At 37.3% G+C, this 19057-nt stretch overlaps 1 protein-coding gene across 2 annotated transcripts in view; it reads right to left on the minus strand.

Annotated features, from left to right (window-relative positions):
* The window catches only part of BACH2 (BTB domain and CNC homolog 2), a 508005-nt gene that overhangs the window by 163373 nt on the left and 325575 nt on the right, over positions 1–19057 (minus strand). For both annotated transcript variants that reach the window (XM_053710550.1, XM_053710549.1), the window contains one exon: positions 9733–9987. In XM_053710550.1, coding sequence (XP_053566525.1) covers positions 9733–9975 — 243 coding nt within the window. In that variant the 5' untranslated portion in view covers positions 9976–9987. The remainder of the gene's footprint in view (positions 1–9732; positions 9988–19057) is intronic.

Below are 19057 nucleotides of genomic sequence, written 5' to 3' on the forward strand. Positions count from 1 at the left end.
ATCATTTATAAATAATGCGAATAGTAGGGGGCCGAGAATGGAACCTTGGGGAACACCACACGTGACTGGGAGAGGGAGTTGCTGTCAAAAATGGAGACATATTGTGATCGATACATATGATCAAAACCAGGTTAGCGGATGATCAGCAATACCCAAGTTTTTTTGTTTGAGCAGTAGTATGTCGTGGTCTACTGTGTCAAAGGCCTTTGCAAAATCAAGGAAAATAGCTCCAGTTAGGTCTCCTTGTTCCATGCCAGTTTGAATGTCATTGCAACTTTTAGGAGGGCAGTTGTAGTGGAGTGATTCGGGTAAAAACCTGATTTATCAGGGGTCAGATAGTTAGATTGTTGATAATACTTACATAATTGCATATGGACGCATTTTTCTAAGATTTTTGACAATACTGGGAGCAATGATATTGGGTGATAGTTAGAAACCAAGGTTATCTCCCCACTTTATGGATAGACACTACTCTTGCAGTCTTCCAAAGTTTGGGTATGTATCCAGACACCAAGGATTCGTTAATTAGGTTTGTGACAGGTTTAGCAATTACCAGCGCACTAAGCTTCAACAGTATTGTTGGGATTTGATCAGGTCCAGAATGTTTTTTTCATTTTTAGATTATTCAGGTGTTTCTTAATGACATTGATGGGTTCAGGTCTAAAATTGAACTTCTCTATATTGGGTTTTTGCTGATTTAGTGGGGTCTGATCCACATTTGTAGTTTCAGGATGCTTGTCATTTATTAGTTTGTCAATCAGGGTGGTGGAGCATCCAACAAAATAATTGTTAAAGGGATTTGCTATTTCTAAGGGGAGTTGCAGGGTTTGGTTGTCCACATTGACAGTGGAGGGTTGGGAGTGGATTGGTGGAGTTTGTAAGTTATTTATGAGTTTCCAAAACTTTCTAGGGTTTGATATGTTATTGTTCAGATTTTCACAGAAATATTGGGCCTTGGTCAATTTTGTTTCTTTAGTACATATATTTTGCCATTGTCTATATACACAGTGATCTTCATAGACCCAGTACGCTTAAACTTTGACCACAATGAATCCCGAAACTGGTAAATTTGAATGAGGTCAGCTGTGATCCAATTCAAGTGTGCTCCTTTTACTCTTACCTTACGCAGTGGGGCATATAAATTCCAAACTTGTAGGAGTTCGGACTGAAAGAATTCAACTGCAGAGTCTAGATCTGGGATTAGGTTTAATCTGTGCCAGGGGAGGTTCTTGATGTCATTTAGAAATAATTGAAGATTACATTTTTTGAAGGACCTGGTGATTTTAACCTTGGGAGAAGATTTAGTTGCCTTTATTTTGCGCATGCAGTACACTAAGCAGTAGTCACTGAAATTGTTAGGGAGAACACCTGCCTCCTGGATTCAGTCGGGAGAAGTGGAGAGAATCCAATCGAGCAGGGTGTGATTATGGCTTTTGATGTTTATGGGAGTTGGGGAGGAGATCAATTGTGTTAGCTGCAAAGACTTAAACAGCAAGCAACAACTATTATTTTTTCGATTCAGCCAATAAATATTAAAATCTCCAAAAAAATTAATTTCACTTTTTGGGGTTTGAGCTATGGTTTCACAAAGGAGATGTGCTATGTCAGAAAGGGAATGCACAGGGGAGCTAGGTGGGCAGTAGATTCCTGCAACAATGATTGATTTACTGCACAGGATCTCAGTTGTGCCAGAAAGGAAATCAAATGTGGCAGGAGAGCTAGATTTTTGTAAGGGTGTGTACTTTGTGGAATTGTCAACATAAATTACAATGCCGCTTCCTCTTTTTGCTCTGTAATTTCTATGGCATGAATACCCATGTATTGCAATGGCAATCAAGGGAATAAAGCAAAGTAGATAAAGTAAAGTAAATTAGAGTTGTTAAAAATTGCATGCTCTTTCTCTTCTTAGATTCTTGCACCTGGGCCATGTGGTTTCTAGTTACACCTCTGGTAGAGCTATAAATATTTGGCAAAATAAAAAACTCATCAACATAGACACATTTTGCATACTATAACAGCTATAGATAATGTTTCTAATGCCAAGTTCATCAATAAAACATTTACAGAGGAAAACTGTGAAGTTTAAACATTTTTGGAGTAGTGTACATGTAAATGTTAAAATGGGATCTATTAAAGGGACACTGAACCCAAATTTTTTCTTTCGTGATTTAGATAGAGCATGAAAATTTAAGCAACTTTCTAATTTATTCCTAATATCAAATTTTCATCATTTTCTTGGTATCGTTATTTGAAATGAAAGAGTGTAAGTTTAGATGCCGGCCCATTTTTGGTGAACAACCTGGGTTGTTCTTGCTGACTGGTGGATAAATTCATTCACCAATAAAAAAGTGCTGTCCAGAGTACTGAACCAAAAAAACCCCCAAAAAAAACAAAAAACCTTAGACGCCTTCTTTTTCAAATAAAGATAGCAAGAGAACGAATAAAAATTGATAATAGGAGTAAATTAGAAAGTTGCTTAAAATTGCATGCTCTATCTGAATCACAAAATATTTTTTTTGGTTCAGTGTCCCTTTAAGGGTAAAGGACATATTAGGTTCAATACATTTTTAGCTTTATGACACACAAAAACATAATTTATGTAAGAACTTACCTGATAAATTCATTTCTTTCATATTGGGAAGAGTCCATGAGCTAGTGACGTATGGGATATACAATCCTACCAGGAGTGGCAAAGTTTCCCAAACCTCAAAATGCCTATAAATACACCCACAGTTCAGTTTAACAAATAGCCAAGTAGTGAGGTGATAAAGAAAGGAGTAAAAAGCATCAACAAAGGAATTTGGAAATAATTGTGATTTATACAAAAAAATCATAACCACCATAAAAAAAAGGGGTGGGCCTCATGGACTCTTGCCAATATGAAAGAAATGAATTTATCAGGTAAGTTCTTACATAAATTATGTTTTCTTTCATGTAATTGGCAAGAGTCCATGAGCTAGTGACGTATGGGATAGCAATACCCAAGATGTGGAACTCCACGCAAGAGTCACTAGAGAGGGAGGGATAAAAATAAAAACAGCCATTTTTTGCTGAAAAAAATTAATCCACAACCCAAAATATAAGATTATTCTCATAAATGAAAAGAAAAACTTAAATCATAAGCAGTAGAATCAAACAGCTGCCTGAAGAACTTTTCTACCAAAAACTGCTTCCGAAGAAGCAAATACATCAAAACAGTAGAATTTAGTAAATGTATGCAAAGAAGACCTTTACAAATCTGATCAACTGAAGCTTCATTCTTAAAAGCCACGAAGTGGAGACTGATCTAGTAGAATGAGCTGAAATTATCTGAGGCGGGGCTTGACCAGACTCCAAATAAGCTTGATGAATCAAAAGCTTTAACCACGAAGCCAAGGAAACAGCAGACGCCTTCTGACCCTTTCCTAGAACCAGAAAATATAACAAATAGACTAGAAGTCTTCCTGAAATCTTTAGTAGCTTCAAAATAATATTTCAAAGCTCTAACCACATCCAAAGAATTTAAGGATCTCTCCAAAGAATTCTTAGGATTAGGACACAAGGAAGGGACAACAATTTCTCTATTAATGTTGTTAGAATTCACAACCTTAGGTAAGAATTTAAATGAAGTCCGCAAAACCGCCTTATCCTGATGAAAAATCAGAAAAGGAGATTCACAAGAGAGAGCGGATAATTCAGAAACTCTTCTAGCAGAAGAGATGGCCAAAAGAAACAACACTTTTCAAGAAAGTAGTTTAATGTCCAAAGAATGCATAGGCTCAAACGGAGGAGCCTGTAAAGCCTTCAAAACTAAATTAAGACTCCAAGGAGCCTGCACAAAACAATGAATACCATGAAGTTTAGCAATCTTTCTGTGGAATAAAACAGAAAGAGCAGAGATTTGTCCTCTCAAGGAACTTGCAGAAAAACCTTTATCCAAACCATCCTGAAGAAACTGTAAAATTCTAGGAATTCTAAAAGAATGCCAAGAGAATTTATGAGAAGAACACCATGAAATGTAAGTGTTCCAAACTCGATAATAAATCTTTCTAGAAACAGATTTACGAGCCTGCAACACAGTATTAATCACTGAGTCAGAGAAACCTCTATGATTAAGCACTGAGCGTTCAATTTCCATACCTTCAAATTTAATGATTTGAGATCCTGATGGAAAAACGGACCTTGAGATAGAAGGTCTGGCCTTAGTGGAAGTGGCCAAGGTTGGCAACTTAACATCCGAACAAGATCCACATACCAAAACCTGTGAGGCCATGCTGGAGCTACCAGCAGCACAAACGATTGATCCATGATGATTTTGGAGATCATTCTTGGAAGAAGAACTAGAGGCGGGAAAATATAAGCAGGTTAATAACACCAAGGAAGTGTCAATGCATCCACTGCTTCCGCCTGAGGATCCCTAGACTTGGACAGGTACCTGGGAAGTTTTTTGTTTAGATGAGATGCCATCAGATCTATTTCTGGAAGCCCCCACATCTGAACAATTTGAGAAAACACATCTGGGTGGAGAGACCATTCTCCCGGATGCAAAGTCTGAAGACCGAGGTAATCTGCTTCCCAATTGTCTAAACCTGGGATATGAACTGCAGAAATTAGACAGGAGCTGGATTCCGCAGCTAAAGACATAGATTTAACATCAATTTTGATGATATAAAAAATGGCATCACAAATGAAATTATTAGCATGTTGAATCAACTTAAAGGGCCACTGTAAGTAAATATTTTCTATGCCTGTTACTAACTAACTACCCCAAATACGCTTTTAATCAATAGCATTTCATTAACATATCTCTACCGTATATCAGAAATCTTGTCTGCAAATTTAATTGTTTTCCACACCCACTCTGCGGGTATCCTTTGCTCTGTACCAATCCGTTTACAATACCTAGGTTTCAAAATGGCGCTTTAAACACAATTTCATTGGTTTAAGTATTTTGAACATGCAGTGCTGAAAATAGTGGGCAGGATAACGTGACATCATCGGCAAATAAAAGATATAACTTTTAGAACGTTATGAAACTTCGTTTTGGAGAAAATATAGGTCAGTAGGTTTTAATTAATGTTTATTAACTTTAATATGTTAGTTGTTTGGCTTAAAAATTATAACGGAAAGTAATCCTTTAACAATGCTAGACAAATCGTAATCCGATACTTGTTGCGCTAAAGTATCCAACCAAAAAGTTGAAGCAGCTGCTAAAGAAATTGCAGGCCTAAGAAGATGACCTGAATATAAATAAGCTTTCCTTAGATAAGATTCAAGTTTCCTATCTAAAGGATCTTTAAAAGAAGTACTATCTTCCAAAGGAATAGTAGTACGTTTATCAAGAGTAGAGATAGCCCCATCAACCTTGGGGATCTTTTCCCAAAACTCCAATCTAACTTCTGGCAAAGGATACAATTTTTTAAACCTTGAAGAAAGAATAAAAGAAGTACCAGGCATATTCCATTCCTTAGAAATCTTATCAGAAATAGCATCAGGAACTGGAAAAACCTCTGGAATAACCACAGGAGGTTTATAAACAGAATTTAAACGTTTACTAGTTTTAATATCAAGAGGACTAGCTTCCTCCATATCCAATGTAATCAACACTTCTTTTAACAAAGAACGAATATACTTCAATTTAAATAAATAAGAGGATTTGTCAGTGTCAATATCTGAGGAAGGATCTTCTGAATCAGATAGATCCTCATCAGAGAAGGATAATTCAGTATGTTGCTGGTCATCTGAAATTTCATCAACCTTATGAGAAGTTTTAAAAGACCTTTTACGTTTATTAGATGGCAGACAAAGCCTTCTGAATAGAATCAGAAATAAATTCTTTTAAATTTACAGGTATATCTTGTGCATTAGATGTTGAGGGAACAGCAACAGGTAATGAACTACTACTGATGGATACATTCTCTGCATATAAAAGTTTATCATGACAACTATTACAAACCACAGCTATTGGTATAACCTCCACAAGTTTACAACAAATGCACTTAGCTTTTTTAGAACTGTTATTAGGCCGCAGGGTTCCAACAGTGATTTCTGAGACAGGATCAGATTGAGACATCTTGCAAATGTAAGAGAAAAAAACATATAAAGCAAATTATTAATTTCCTTATATGGCAGTTTCAGGAATGGGGAAAAATGTAAACAGCATAACCCTCTGACATAGAAAAAGGCAGGAGGCAAAAAAGAATGGGGTCTTAAATAATGAAAATATTTGGCGCCAAGTATGACGCACAACAAACAGAAAAAATATTTTTTGCCGCCAAAAATGTCCGGAAACGACACATAGATGACGCAACCTTGTGAAAGGACCTGGCGTCAACTAAGACGCCGAAAATGACGAATTTGCATCAACGAACGTAACTTTGCACCAAAAAAATCTTGCGGCAAGAATGACACAAACTTTAGCATTTTGCGCCCTCGCGAGCCTAATTCTGCCCGCAAATTTGAAAAATGACAGTCAATTGAAAAAAGACTACACCCCAGGTAAGAAATACATTTTCCATAAAAAATGCTTTTCCCAGATATGAAACTGACAGTCTGCAAAAGGAAATATACTGAAACCTGAATCATGGCAAATATAAGTACAATACATATATTTAAAACTTTATATAAATACATAAAGTGCCAAACCATAGCTGAGAGAGTCTTAAGTAATAAAAACATACTTGCCTGAAGACACCCATCCACATATAGCAGATAACCTTTTCAGTACTGGTTTGGCTATCAGTAGAGGTAATGGAATATGAGAGTATATCGTCGATCTGAAAAGGGAGGTAGGAGATGAATCTCTACGACCGATAACAGAGAACCTATGAAATAGATCCCCGTGAGGAAAACCATTGCATTCAATAGGTGATACTCCCTTCACATCCCTCTGACATTCACTGTACTCTGAGAGGAACCGGGCTTGAAAATGCTGAGAAGCGCATATCAACGTAGAAATCTTAGCACAAACTTACTTCACTACCTCCATAGGAGGCAAAGTTTGTAAAACTGAATTGTGGGTGTGGTGAGGGGTGTATTTATAGGCATTTTGAGGTTTGGGAAACTTTGCCCCTCCTGGTAGGATTGTATATCCTATACGTCACTAGCTCATGGACTCTTGCCAATTACATGACAGAAATATGGTTAACGCATGTGCACTTCTAATACGCTGCACAGGTACAGTAAAACGCAATACTGAAAAACCCAAGTCCTACAAATCACAGAGATATTTACTTCTTCTGTATTAAAAGCAATAACTGATCACACAGAATGATAATAAAAGTTAAGCTTGTTCATAAAGAACTACCCATCAAAATGTCAGTTGTTCCTTAAATAACTTAAAGGGATAGAAAGGTCAAAAATGAAAATGAAATGTTAAATTTTAAACATTGCAGTAGCACCATTGAATTCAGGATACAATACAGTGCTAAGTAAAGATAGTAGTAAATACAAGGAACTTTATAGCAATAGAACTGCCCACCGTTAAATGTTCTAATTGTTTCAGGAAATGCTGTTTGAGATTAATTATTGGTTCATTTGAAAGGTGAGTGAGACACAGCATAAGAGGTTAATTTTGACTCTGTTGTAATAAGTAATTTTAAAGGGATAGAAAGGTAAAAAATGAAATATGCATGGCTGCATTTCAATTTGAAATAGAAGCATTTTTGCAATATATTTGCATTAGCAAAAATACTTCTAATAATAGTTATTACTGTTTTTCCTAAGGCATACGCGCATATCCTGGGAGGGCCAGTTCAGCAGAATTCAAACACCACACTTTCTCAGAGAGTCAGCGGTGGCTTGTATGACACAAATGACCTCTTCAGAAACAATACACACCACTGCCAGATATCTGAGCAAGCATGGTGTTTGAATACAGGCTACAGGATATGTACGTATGCTGCTGAAAAACAGTAATCACTTTTATAAGAAGGATTTTTGCTAACAGAAGTATATTGCAAAATTGCCTATATTTCAAATTGAAATGCACCCCAGCATATTTCAATTTGAACCTATCTTTTCCTTTAAAATGACTTATTACAACAAAGTCAAAATTAACCTCTAATGTTATGTCTCTCTCACCTTTCAAATTAACCAATAATTAATCTCAAAAAGCATTTCTTGAAACATTTAGAACATTTAATGGTGGGCATTCTTTAGTTCCTTGTATTAACTACTATCTTTACTTAGCACTGTATTGTGTCCTGAAATCAATGGTGCTACTGCATTTTTTTTTAAAATTTAAAATAATCACAGGCAATTCCTAGAAATGTTTGAAATCGAAGGGCTAAAACTCAAGCTAGAGAAATGCACATCTAGTGTAATGCCCTCTTTCCTTCGATAATGTTTTTTAGAAAATGTGACAACATCTGGTTTGCGTCTAACCAAATATAAATTAAAATGGGAGATGTAATACCTTTTATAGCTTAATTGATACTTTAATTATGTGTTTAACCCTTCTGTGGAGTTAAACACATAAAGTAGCAGGGTCGCTAGTGATAAAATTGCATGCTATAACAAATTAGAGCATGTCATTTTTCCATTACAGTGGCCATTTATGTATTTCCACTCATCCCCCGAATACTCAATATCATCATGTTTTTTTTCTTGCTCTTATCTAATTCATCAAATTAAAAAAATAAAAATAAAACAAAAATCTGGAGACAGTTCACCTCACATTTATTTCATAATAATATATGAATTGGCACTTTTCCATTAACAGACGGCCACCCTGTTGGTGAATACAGAATGTCAGCAGGTGGCGCTATAGAGTTTTGGTCCGTTAATGGAAAAGTGCCATTATCCCGGATGCTTGATTCTCTTTCTCTGCATTGTTCTTGCTGCTCTTACGCTTTTCACACTTAGCGGGGCACTCCGCAGATCCTCTGGCATCCATCCCAAGTAAAACTTGAGGAAAGAAGTTTACAAGGGGGCTCCCTAGGCTGAGGGAAAAAAGATGGGTGAATTTCTTCACCCATAATGGGTACTTTTCCATTAACAAATCAAAACTCTATAGCATAGCGCCATCTGCTGGCATTCACCAACAGAGTGTATTCACCAACAGTGTGTAGTAGTTATATGATATAACTGTAAAACTAATATGAAAAGTTATCTAGATGTCTTCATCTAGCTGTAAATATTAAGAATGAGTCTTTATGTAGAAACTAGAATTTACTAAACATAAGGCCTTCATAAAGGTTTAACTTACAGATAACCTAGAGAGCTCTAAAGATAAGATCCTAGCACCACACACACACACAAACAGGGCTTACAGTATTATTAAAATCTATCTAAAAGTTCAAACAGCAGTGCAACACCCCCTTGTGCACCAGACCCTCTTGGAATACTCCTTCCCTTCAGAACAATTATAGCTAATCTTGGATCACATGGTGACTACTGCATCATTGAATATGGCAACTTTTAGGAATAGAAAACCTTCTGATCACTTGTCACGGGGCACACAAATGGACTAACACAATAGTGACCAAGAAATAAATTGTACTTATAGGAGAATGTAGCAGATTAATGAGAAAATGACAAGATAACTAAAAAGAACAACAGAATAATGGAAAGTAATGACAGTAGAGAAGAGAGTAAAGGAAAAAGGCATGAATTATGGGGTGATTTCCGAGCAATCAGTAGCAGACTGGAAAGAGAGTGCATTTCTTGTCAAGCATAGATGAAAAAGATGTAGTACTGTCTACTTCATATGTTAATAATACTTGTGTTAAGATGTATTAATGAGAACCATACCTCCTCTGGCAAGCTGACAACCAAGCCATGGTCAGTCTGTCCAACTAGCACTTGCAAAAAATATTCACTGCATGCAGCCAGGACTGCCCGATGGGCCCGGAACTCTTTCCCTTCCACTACTAAAGTGACGTCACAGAGAATGTCCTGCTTCCACTGGTCACTGAGGCACTGAAGAATGTTAGTACAATGTACTGTTGACTCATAGACGTACATGGGGGATTCAGTCTTCTCATCTACCGACATTCCGTTCAAACCCTGAGAAAGAGACAAATAAATGAATAAGAGGTGACTTAAGATAACTAAGTTCAGGATACTAAAACTAATATATATATATATATATATATATATATATATATATATATATAAATATATATATATATATATATATACTGTAAAAGGGTTTATTCTGTATCTTTGAACAGCTTAAAGGGACGTGATAACTAATATTTTTTTAATTTATTTTTTTAATGATTCAAATAGAGCATACAATCTTAAATAACTTTCCAATTTACTTCCCTTGTCAAATATGCTTTAATCTCTTGGTATGGAGCAATAATACACTACTGTGAGCTAGCTGAACACACCGGGTGAGCACAGGAGACATACATGTGCAGCCACCATTTAGCAGCAAGCACCTGCTCTTTTCAGCAAAGAATACCAAGAGAAGGAAGTAAATTAGATAACTGTTGTAAATAGGATAATTGTTTATAAGTGTTTTATTTATCTGGATCAAGAAAGAAACATTTTGGGTTTCATGTCACTTTAATTATGAAAAATTACACATTTTACTTCTCTAAATAATGGTTAAAACAGAATATATTGGGACAATAAAATATAAAAGGTACCTTTTAGGAAAAAGGAAGAATGTGCAAACATAGTCCAACTAATATCTCAATCAAAACCAAGGAATTTGGCATGCAAATAAAGAAATGTAATATTTGCATTTGTATATTCTTACTACATAGCCCGAAGTCTCAACAGTTTCATCATAGATATAACAACAACAAAGCTCCTCTGTGAATCAAAAAATACCTGTCCAGGTAAGAACCGTTTATTTGTTTTGTGGTAGGGAGGGGTTAGATGCGCACACGTTTATTCTTATTTCACTTTTTTTTAATCTGAAGCCATATTTTAATATTTGTATGTATTTACATTAAATAGGCAAACATAAAAAAAACAGCCCCAGCACAAGCTTAAAGGTAACATTCCTTTCATTCAATTACACATTTGTCAAGAACTAATATCAGTGAAAGGTTTTATTAAAGGGACATTAAACACTAAATAAATCCTAGATAGAATGATACAGTCAAAGAAAAAAAAAAAGTCTGTGAATAACATGTAGATGTATTTTTTAAAGTTTCATTAGCTGTTTAAATATTGACAAAATAAGTGTAAAGTTTTAGTGTCTATAAAACAATGGGAGCTGCCATGTTGTAACTTAGGTTACCTTCTCTGCTGTGGCCAATTAGGGACAGTTATAAATAGGTCACTAGAGTGTGCAGCCAATGGCTGTGTGGAATATAACAGAGTTCTGCACTTCCACTTCTAACAGGAACTGAACAGCTCACAATTTCAGAATGGAATAACAGGAAAAGGGGACAAAATAACAAATGATTGTATATTGCAGTTTTTTTTTAATATATATACAATTTATCCTTTTATATTACCATCTCAAAGTGTTTAATGTCCCTTTAAATACAGGTGACCTCTAGTTATTAAAAAGCAAGTATTTAGGAATCATACCTAAATTTATAATGTTTCCATGGTAACTAAACACTTCAGAAGATTCTGAAAGCTCTATTATCATCTCTGGAGAAATCAGATGGTGAATTTATAAGTCTATTCTCAAGCATTATGTGTTTAGTAGCAAATTGTGCCATTACAGTTACGTGAAAATAATGTGAACAATAGTAAAAACACACACCAAGTTTATATATATATATATATATATACACACACACACACACATATATACATACACACACATATATATATATATATATATATATACACACACACAGAGAGAGAGACACATACACACACAAACACACATATACACTTATATACACACACACATATATATATATATATATATATATATATACATATACACACACACACACACATATATATATATACACACATTATATGTGTATATATATATATATATATATATATATATATATATATACACATATACACACACACACATATATATATATATATATATACACACATACGTGTATACAGCACGATTTAGGGTTAATAGCAATTGAATTCTTTTTAAATCACTACAGTGATTATGAACCAGCAACTAAAACATTTCTATTGAGTGCTATTGAATACCTTTTAACACACAATTTTTTTCTGTTTGGGGGGGGAATTCTTTCTCCAAAGACGTGGAACAGCTATGGGGGCAAAGTTTGCCCCCTCTTACGCCAACCTTTTTATGGGTTGGTGGGAGCTGTTCCACGTCTTTGGAGATAGAAACCCCTTCAAGGATAAAGGGATACATTTTTTCAGATACATAGATGATCTGCTTTTTATTTTTGAGGGAGAAACATCAGAAGTAGAAGGATTTTGTGCTTATCTCAACCATAATAATTGTGGGTTGAAATTTGTGGGAGAACACAGTCCAATGTCTATCCATTTTTTGGATCTAGAACTAAAGGCAGACCTGACAAATGAAAGCATTGTTACCATCCTATATAGGAAGCCAACAGCGGGCAATACTACACTACAATTTAATTCATGTCATCCAAAACATGTTCTAAAGGGTATCCCTAGGGGAGAGTTTATTAGAGCAAGGAGAAATTGCTCAACTGAGGCAGACTTTTTAAAACAATGTGATACTATAACTGAAAGGTTAAAACATAGAGGTTATAATAGGATATGCTAAAGAAAGCCAGGGAGGATGTACAGTTAAAAGCAAGAGAGGATTTGTTAACTTACAAAGTGAAACCTACAAATTTTAAAGATAAGAATAAACCTAGGTTTATTACTACTTACAGTAAAGATTTTAATAGCATCCAAAGGATTGTAAAAGAAACTATCCCCATCGTGCACTCAGATCCAATTCTTAAAGAAATAACGAGTGAAGGAATTGATATAGTATCTAGGAGAGGTAAAACTCTGTCCAATTATCTTTCTCCTTCTGATCTCCCAACCAAAACCAATAGATGCTGGTTAAAAGGAAGGAATGGTTTTTATAAATGCAGAAAAAATGTTTGCAAAACTTGCCATCATGTAACTGAAGGAGACAATTTTGTCTCAAGTACCACACAACAAAATTTCAATATTAATTACTATATAAATTGCTCAACAACACACGTAGTGTACTTACTTACATGTCAACTATGTAAGATTCAATACGTAGGAAAAACAAAACGTAGTATTAAAGATAGATTTCTTCAACACCTGAGATCCATTGAGGATGATGAATCAGATACTCCGGTATCTAGACATTTTAAAAATTATCACACTGCTGATGCATCACTACTAAAAATCCAGGGTATTGATCATGTCCCCGTGTGGAAAAGGGGAGGAGACAGAGAGGATAAATTAAATAAACGTGAGGTATTCTGGATTTTTAAACTCAGAACTAGCAGCCCCCAAGGTTTAAACATGAGGAGAGATCTAGATTTATTTGTGAATTGAATAAAAATGTAATATCTGTGTCTATTTTATTACATTTCCTCTTTTCTCATAGCTAAATGTTTAAACTAACAGTAGTTAAATAACAAACAAAGATGCAAAACAAATATCTAAGAAACACATTACCATAGTTAAAATACAGAAATATTCACTTATTTAAGAGAAAAATCTTACTGAATACAGTCTAAGGTAATTGTGTACATTAATACATAAAAAGTATATAAGTATAGGATATTTAGGATTTAATTTGCAGGATGTTACACAATGTTGAGAAAAGATTGACTGTCCCTTTAACAAATCTGTTATAAAGTCTGTATGACCAGGACCTCACACAAGCAGTGACCAAGTGCGCAACCGCACGAAACATGTCTGCATGAGGTCCTGATCTTTGCAACATTGTGTCTTATTTTATCTATAGTGCTTAGTTATACAGCCTATGTGGCTGTTATATGTTTTTACCCTGTATTTACAAATAAAACTGAACTTTTACTTTAACAAGGAGTACCTTGCGCTTTTCTAACACTCTGCCTACCATTGGATACCTATATATATATATATACATACACACACACACATATATATATATAAATAGCATCATTCTAATTTAACAAATACGCAGAAAAACACTAAAACAGTGATAACTTTTACTAGACGCATTTTGCCAATATTTGTATATTGCAAATAAGTTTCTATTCAGACTATGTGCATTTAATCTTTGACTGCAATGTCCCTTTAATAAAGACAAATTCTGTCAATGTAATTACTGAACATCAGGAAAGCACACAACTATTGGATGTGGGAACATTTTATCCAGGGACCTTAAAAGTTACTGAAGCAACCAAGGTGCACTTATTTTTGTTATAAAAATACCAGCCACAGTAACTGGGAATCATTTTTAAAAGTTGATGTTATACTCATAAAGTAATTATGGGTTTATAACATTCATTGTCAAATTTAGTGTTTCTATTTTTATTCTGTTATGAAATTGGTCTAGACCTCAATATTAGCAGCCATGACAATAATATACTAGCTAGATGGCACAATACATTTCAGAAAAATCAAGTGACCATATGAAATGTGAACTAAGTTTACAGACTTGACGAAATGCGTTAGATAATTTTTTTTATATGCTTCTATTGATAATATCTGTTACTGTAGATAAACATACATTGGGGAGACAGATTTTTATTTTATCATTTAAAAATGAGTTTCCCAAGTCTTTAAAAGGATTATATATTTTATCTGACCATTTTAATGAATTCACTGAATGTTGGGGTGTAGGGAAATAAAACACAAACCAAATGATGTGGCACTATGATTAAAGTAAAATGAGTAAAGGTATAGGGGGGATCCTTGAGCTAGTATTTCCAATCCATTTAAACCCATGAATACATGAGACACTGTACCCTAGAAAAGTAAATTACTCATTCTATTATCTTTTTGTGTGTAATGAAAGAGTAGAATGAGAAAAACAAACTATTGGTTATGGTCTGTCAACATCAACGATAAGAAGCTTCATCAAATAGTTAATAGAAACAGAGAAGCATGTATTTAATGTAAATGTATGAAGATGCTTCTTTGTTGGTATTTTTTTTTAAACAATAGAAAATCAATATGAAACAGGACATAAAATCCATTCTTTTTATATATGCATAATATATATCAGCATTTAAACAGTACAGTGCAAAAGGTCTGCATATAAAACAAATTATGCTTACCTGATAATTTTCTTTTCTTCCGACGGGAAGAGTCCACAGCTGCATTCATTACTTTTGGGAATTCAGAACCTGGCCACCAGGAGGAGGCAAAGACACCCCAGTCAAAGGCTTCAAATACCTCCCCCACTTCCCTCATCCCCAGTCATTCTGCCAAGGGAACAAGGAACAGTAGGCAAAATATCAGGGTGAAAAAAAAAAAAAGGTGCCAGAAGAACAAAAATGTACTGCCGCCTCACAGATAAAACACGGGCGGGAGCTTTGGACTCTTCCCGTCAGAAGAAAAGAAAATGATCAGGTAAGCATAATTTATGTTTTTTTTCTTAAACGGGAAGAGTCCACATCTGCATTCATTACTTTTGGGGAAACAACACCCAAGCTAGAGGACACTGAATGCAAACAAAAGGTGGGTACAAAAATGCGGCCCCTTCGAAAGGCAACACAGCCTGAAATTACCCAAAACCCTATAAAAACTATAGATGACAAAGGAAAATAACGGAAGCCCAGGTAACTTCCCATCAGTTACACAACCTGCAAAGCCGTGCTAGAGACCACTCAGACCTAGAGTCTGCTGAGCACAAGAGCCTAGGAGAAGCCAGCCCTGCGGCTCTCGACTTCCACGAAGGAAACCCCTGACCTAAAGGTCAAAAAAACCTCTACCTCCGAGAGGGAGAATAGAGGACCCTATAAGAGATCCAAAAGACCATCCAACATGGACTCAAATCAAACAGAGCAACCCAAGGTTGCCACAGTACCATTGCCCAGGGAGATGAACTCCCTAGAAGGACAAGGACCTGAAAGAGAATTCCATACTCCATACCACATATGGTGCTCCATAAAACCGCAAGTCCTCTATTGCTTCATAGTCAAGTCTTAAACCGTCAGGCTAGACAAACATAGACAAGCAGAGACAGGATAACTGTCCTAGCAGCTAAAAAGAGCTCTCCAAGAGAATACAGAGCCACCTGCAAACAAGAACTCACGATGACCAACATCCAGACAGCAAAGCTGACCCTAAGCTAACGTGGGACTCAACCCAACGAATAGCGCAGAAAAAACTTGACGACAGCTCTCAACCCGAAAATACCGGGCTCCAAGGAGCAACCCATCCCAGCAGCAGACGCCACCAGTAGAAAGATGGACACCATAGACCTTGAACCAAAAAGGAGGACAGACTCAATAAAAGTAAACGGTCAACACTGCATAGAGCAGACCGATGCCCGACCTTCCCTAAAGGGTAACGGTCCTACACAAAAGGCTAGAAAAGAACGAACGAAGACAAGAGTCCCAGACCTCTGGAAGAAAAGGATGGATCTATGAGGAAACAAAACCCCCGAGTAGAATTCTGACTACTACTAAAACTGGCATGCCACCATGAGTCAAGACAGGAACTTCGTGCTTGGGTCCGAAAACCCCTAACACTGCTGCCTTCCATAAGAAGGTACACTCCCCAAAGGAAGAAAGTACTCTGACCCTCAGCATCCTAATACCAGAATCCAGCCTATAGCAGGAGCCTTACCTGGGCTCAAACCCACAACCTCATGCTTCGGGAACGGTGGAGCTAATCACTATTCCACATCTCCCTTTCCGAGATTCTGAGGATGCATGGAAGGGAAAAACACCCTACAAGGCAAGAAAAAACAAGGACCCACAAGCCTTCACCGATACTGAGGTACCTCCAAATCAAGGAAAACACACAAGAACCCATGCCCCACCCTAGGTGTGAACAGGAACTAAAGCAATGGTAACCCCCTACCAATAGAGGCAAGACCCTTTGGCCAATATCGTCAGCCCAGCTGATACAACAACTGGTGTCCACAAGGAAGCATCAGATGTCCCAGCAGACCAGTAGGGACCCGTCAGACCTCAAACTTAAGCCTCAGGCAGATATGAGTTTCCCATGAGAAACAGAACCCCACCCCTTTCAAAGGGACACCAAATCCTAAGGGGTTAAGCAGAACCGTCCATGCCTATTCCAGGCAAGAGACATGGCCCCAAGCCAGAGTCCTCAAAGACGGAACCGATCGAAAGAAACCCTAAAGAACCCCTAAGCTGCCTGCTATGTTAGGAGTGCGCCCAAGACAGAGCCTTCCACCATCTAAAGTCCTTAGACTTAAAGTACCTAGCAACAGCCTCAAACTCAAGAGTCTTAAAAAACTCCTGACCAGTTTAAGAAATTGGCAACCAGTAACCCTGGATCGCAAGGTAATCCTTTGTAGACAGTCTTAACTACCTGTCCACACGCTGGGGAAGATAAATGGTCATTTTTCTGACCTCAGAAAGGAGAAAGTCTGTAACTGACCTTGGACCTCCTAACCTCAAGCTCGAAGGCTAGGACTGCAATAAGGTCGAAGGATAGCACCCGAGTGTCTAAAGATCATGGATGACAAAAGCGTAGTTCTTATATTGAGAAGACAACAGTCTCCAGAGATCCTTGCAGGATCGGTCTCCCGAAATCCTGGAAACAGGAATAATACTGGGAGCCTCGCAGCTCCTGGTAGAAAAGGCAGGGTGACCCCTGCACTCCACGTACTAGAGCAAACAAAACACTGATCAAAGAAAGAAGGACATGCCCGCACTTCCAGAACAGATCAAGATCTAACCTCCCCAAATGGGAAGGAAAGAGACTCCGCCACTGCAAAAGTAATGCGACAAGGCTACAGGAGTCAACATCTGGAAGAAACCGCAAGTGAAGACGCAAAACGTCCACCACCCGGAATACTAGACCACCGGAGGACATACACCATTCCAAACTCCAAAGGAATGGAAAAACTATGGTTCAGAGTCTCCAGGGACCTTTAGGAAGCACAATGATGTCTGAAAGAGTTGGACACGTATACTAAACAAATTGCCAGAAAAGGCCAACTTAGATCGGAGCTTACAACCTTCCCCATACTTTGTAGTAGGATCCGAGCCCGGAGACCATATCAATAGGCCAAAGTGAAAATCAGAATCCGACAGGATAATTCAGCACCACGAGGGTGACATGAACCCAAGTAACAGCAGAAGGTGCCATACCAGTACCTGCCTGAGACAATGACACTCCAGAACTGTCTAAGGTCCAAGAAAAATCGTCCCGAAGGTTTGATAATATGAAGTAGAACCATAACTTCATTCTCATCAAAGTGCACAACTTCAAAGGAAGTGCCCACACAACCACAAAATCGCAAGTATCGGTTCCAGAGAAGAACGTTCCCAAAACGGAAATTATATCAGACGTGAGCTTATTAAAAACAAATCCTATCCGGATTAAAATTAAAATAAGGCAGCATACGTGGGTGAACGCCCAAGGTGAATGTATAAGCAAACAGGACCAGCCCATCAGAGGCCCCATTCACCCAAGCTCAGAACTGGAACCGAAACATAAAAGAAAGAAAGCAAAAACAGAGACGACAAGGAGATTAGCTTCATCCCCAAAAGTCTAACCCAACTTGCCATCCAGCATCTAAGGCCTCAGATTCCTCGGCCCACTAGGACTGGAATCCTCCAGCACCGCCAAAACATGCCTTAGTAGGACACAACGACGTGCCAGCTTATAACGGAAGGCAAAATTATCCTTCGTCGAATCGATAAACGACCCCGGCCCTGAGGTTGGGGCCCTGAAGCCTCAGAGGCCAACGCTTCCAAAAAGGGCAAACTGAATCAGGCGATCCCACGTCCGATGGGCCTTGGTTCACAGAACACGGACAGTATCTTAAAAATATTTCACTTGGGAGATATAAATGAGCCAGTGCCATAGATGTGGCCATGCGAAACCGTGCTGTAACCTCTGGAGGAAACAAGCCACCTTCCAGAGAACGAGTGAAGGCCATAGGGACATCTGCTTGCGTAGCAAGGGACGGATCTGGGGCACGCGCCTCACAGGAAAACAGAATTTATGTTTACCTGATAAATTACTTTCTCCAACGGTGTGTCCGGTCCACGGCGTCATCCTTACTTGTGGGATATTCTCTTCC

Source organism: Bombina bombina, chromosome 4 (genome assembly GCF_027579735.1).
Source record: "Bombina bombina isolate aBomBom1 chromosome 4, aBomBom1.pri, whole genome shotgun sequence".
Classification (NCBI taxonomy): Eukaryota; Metazoa; Chordata; class Amphibia; order Anura; family Bombinatoridae; genus Bombina; species Bombina bombina.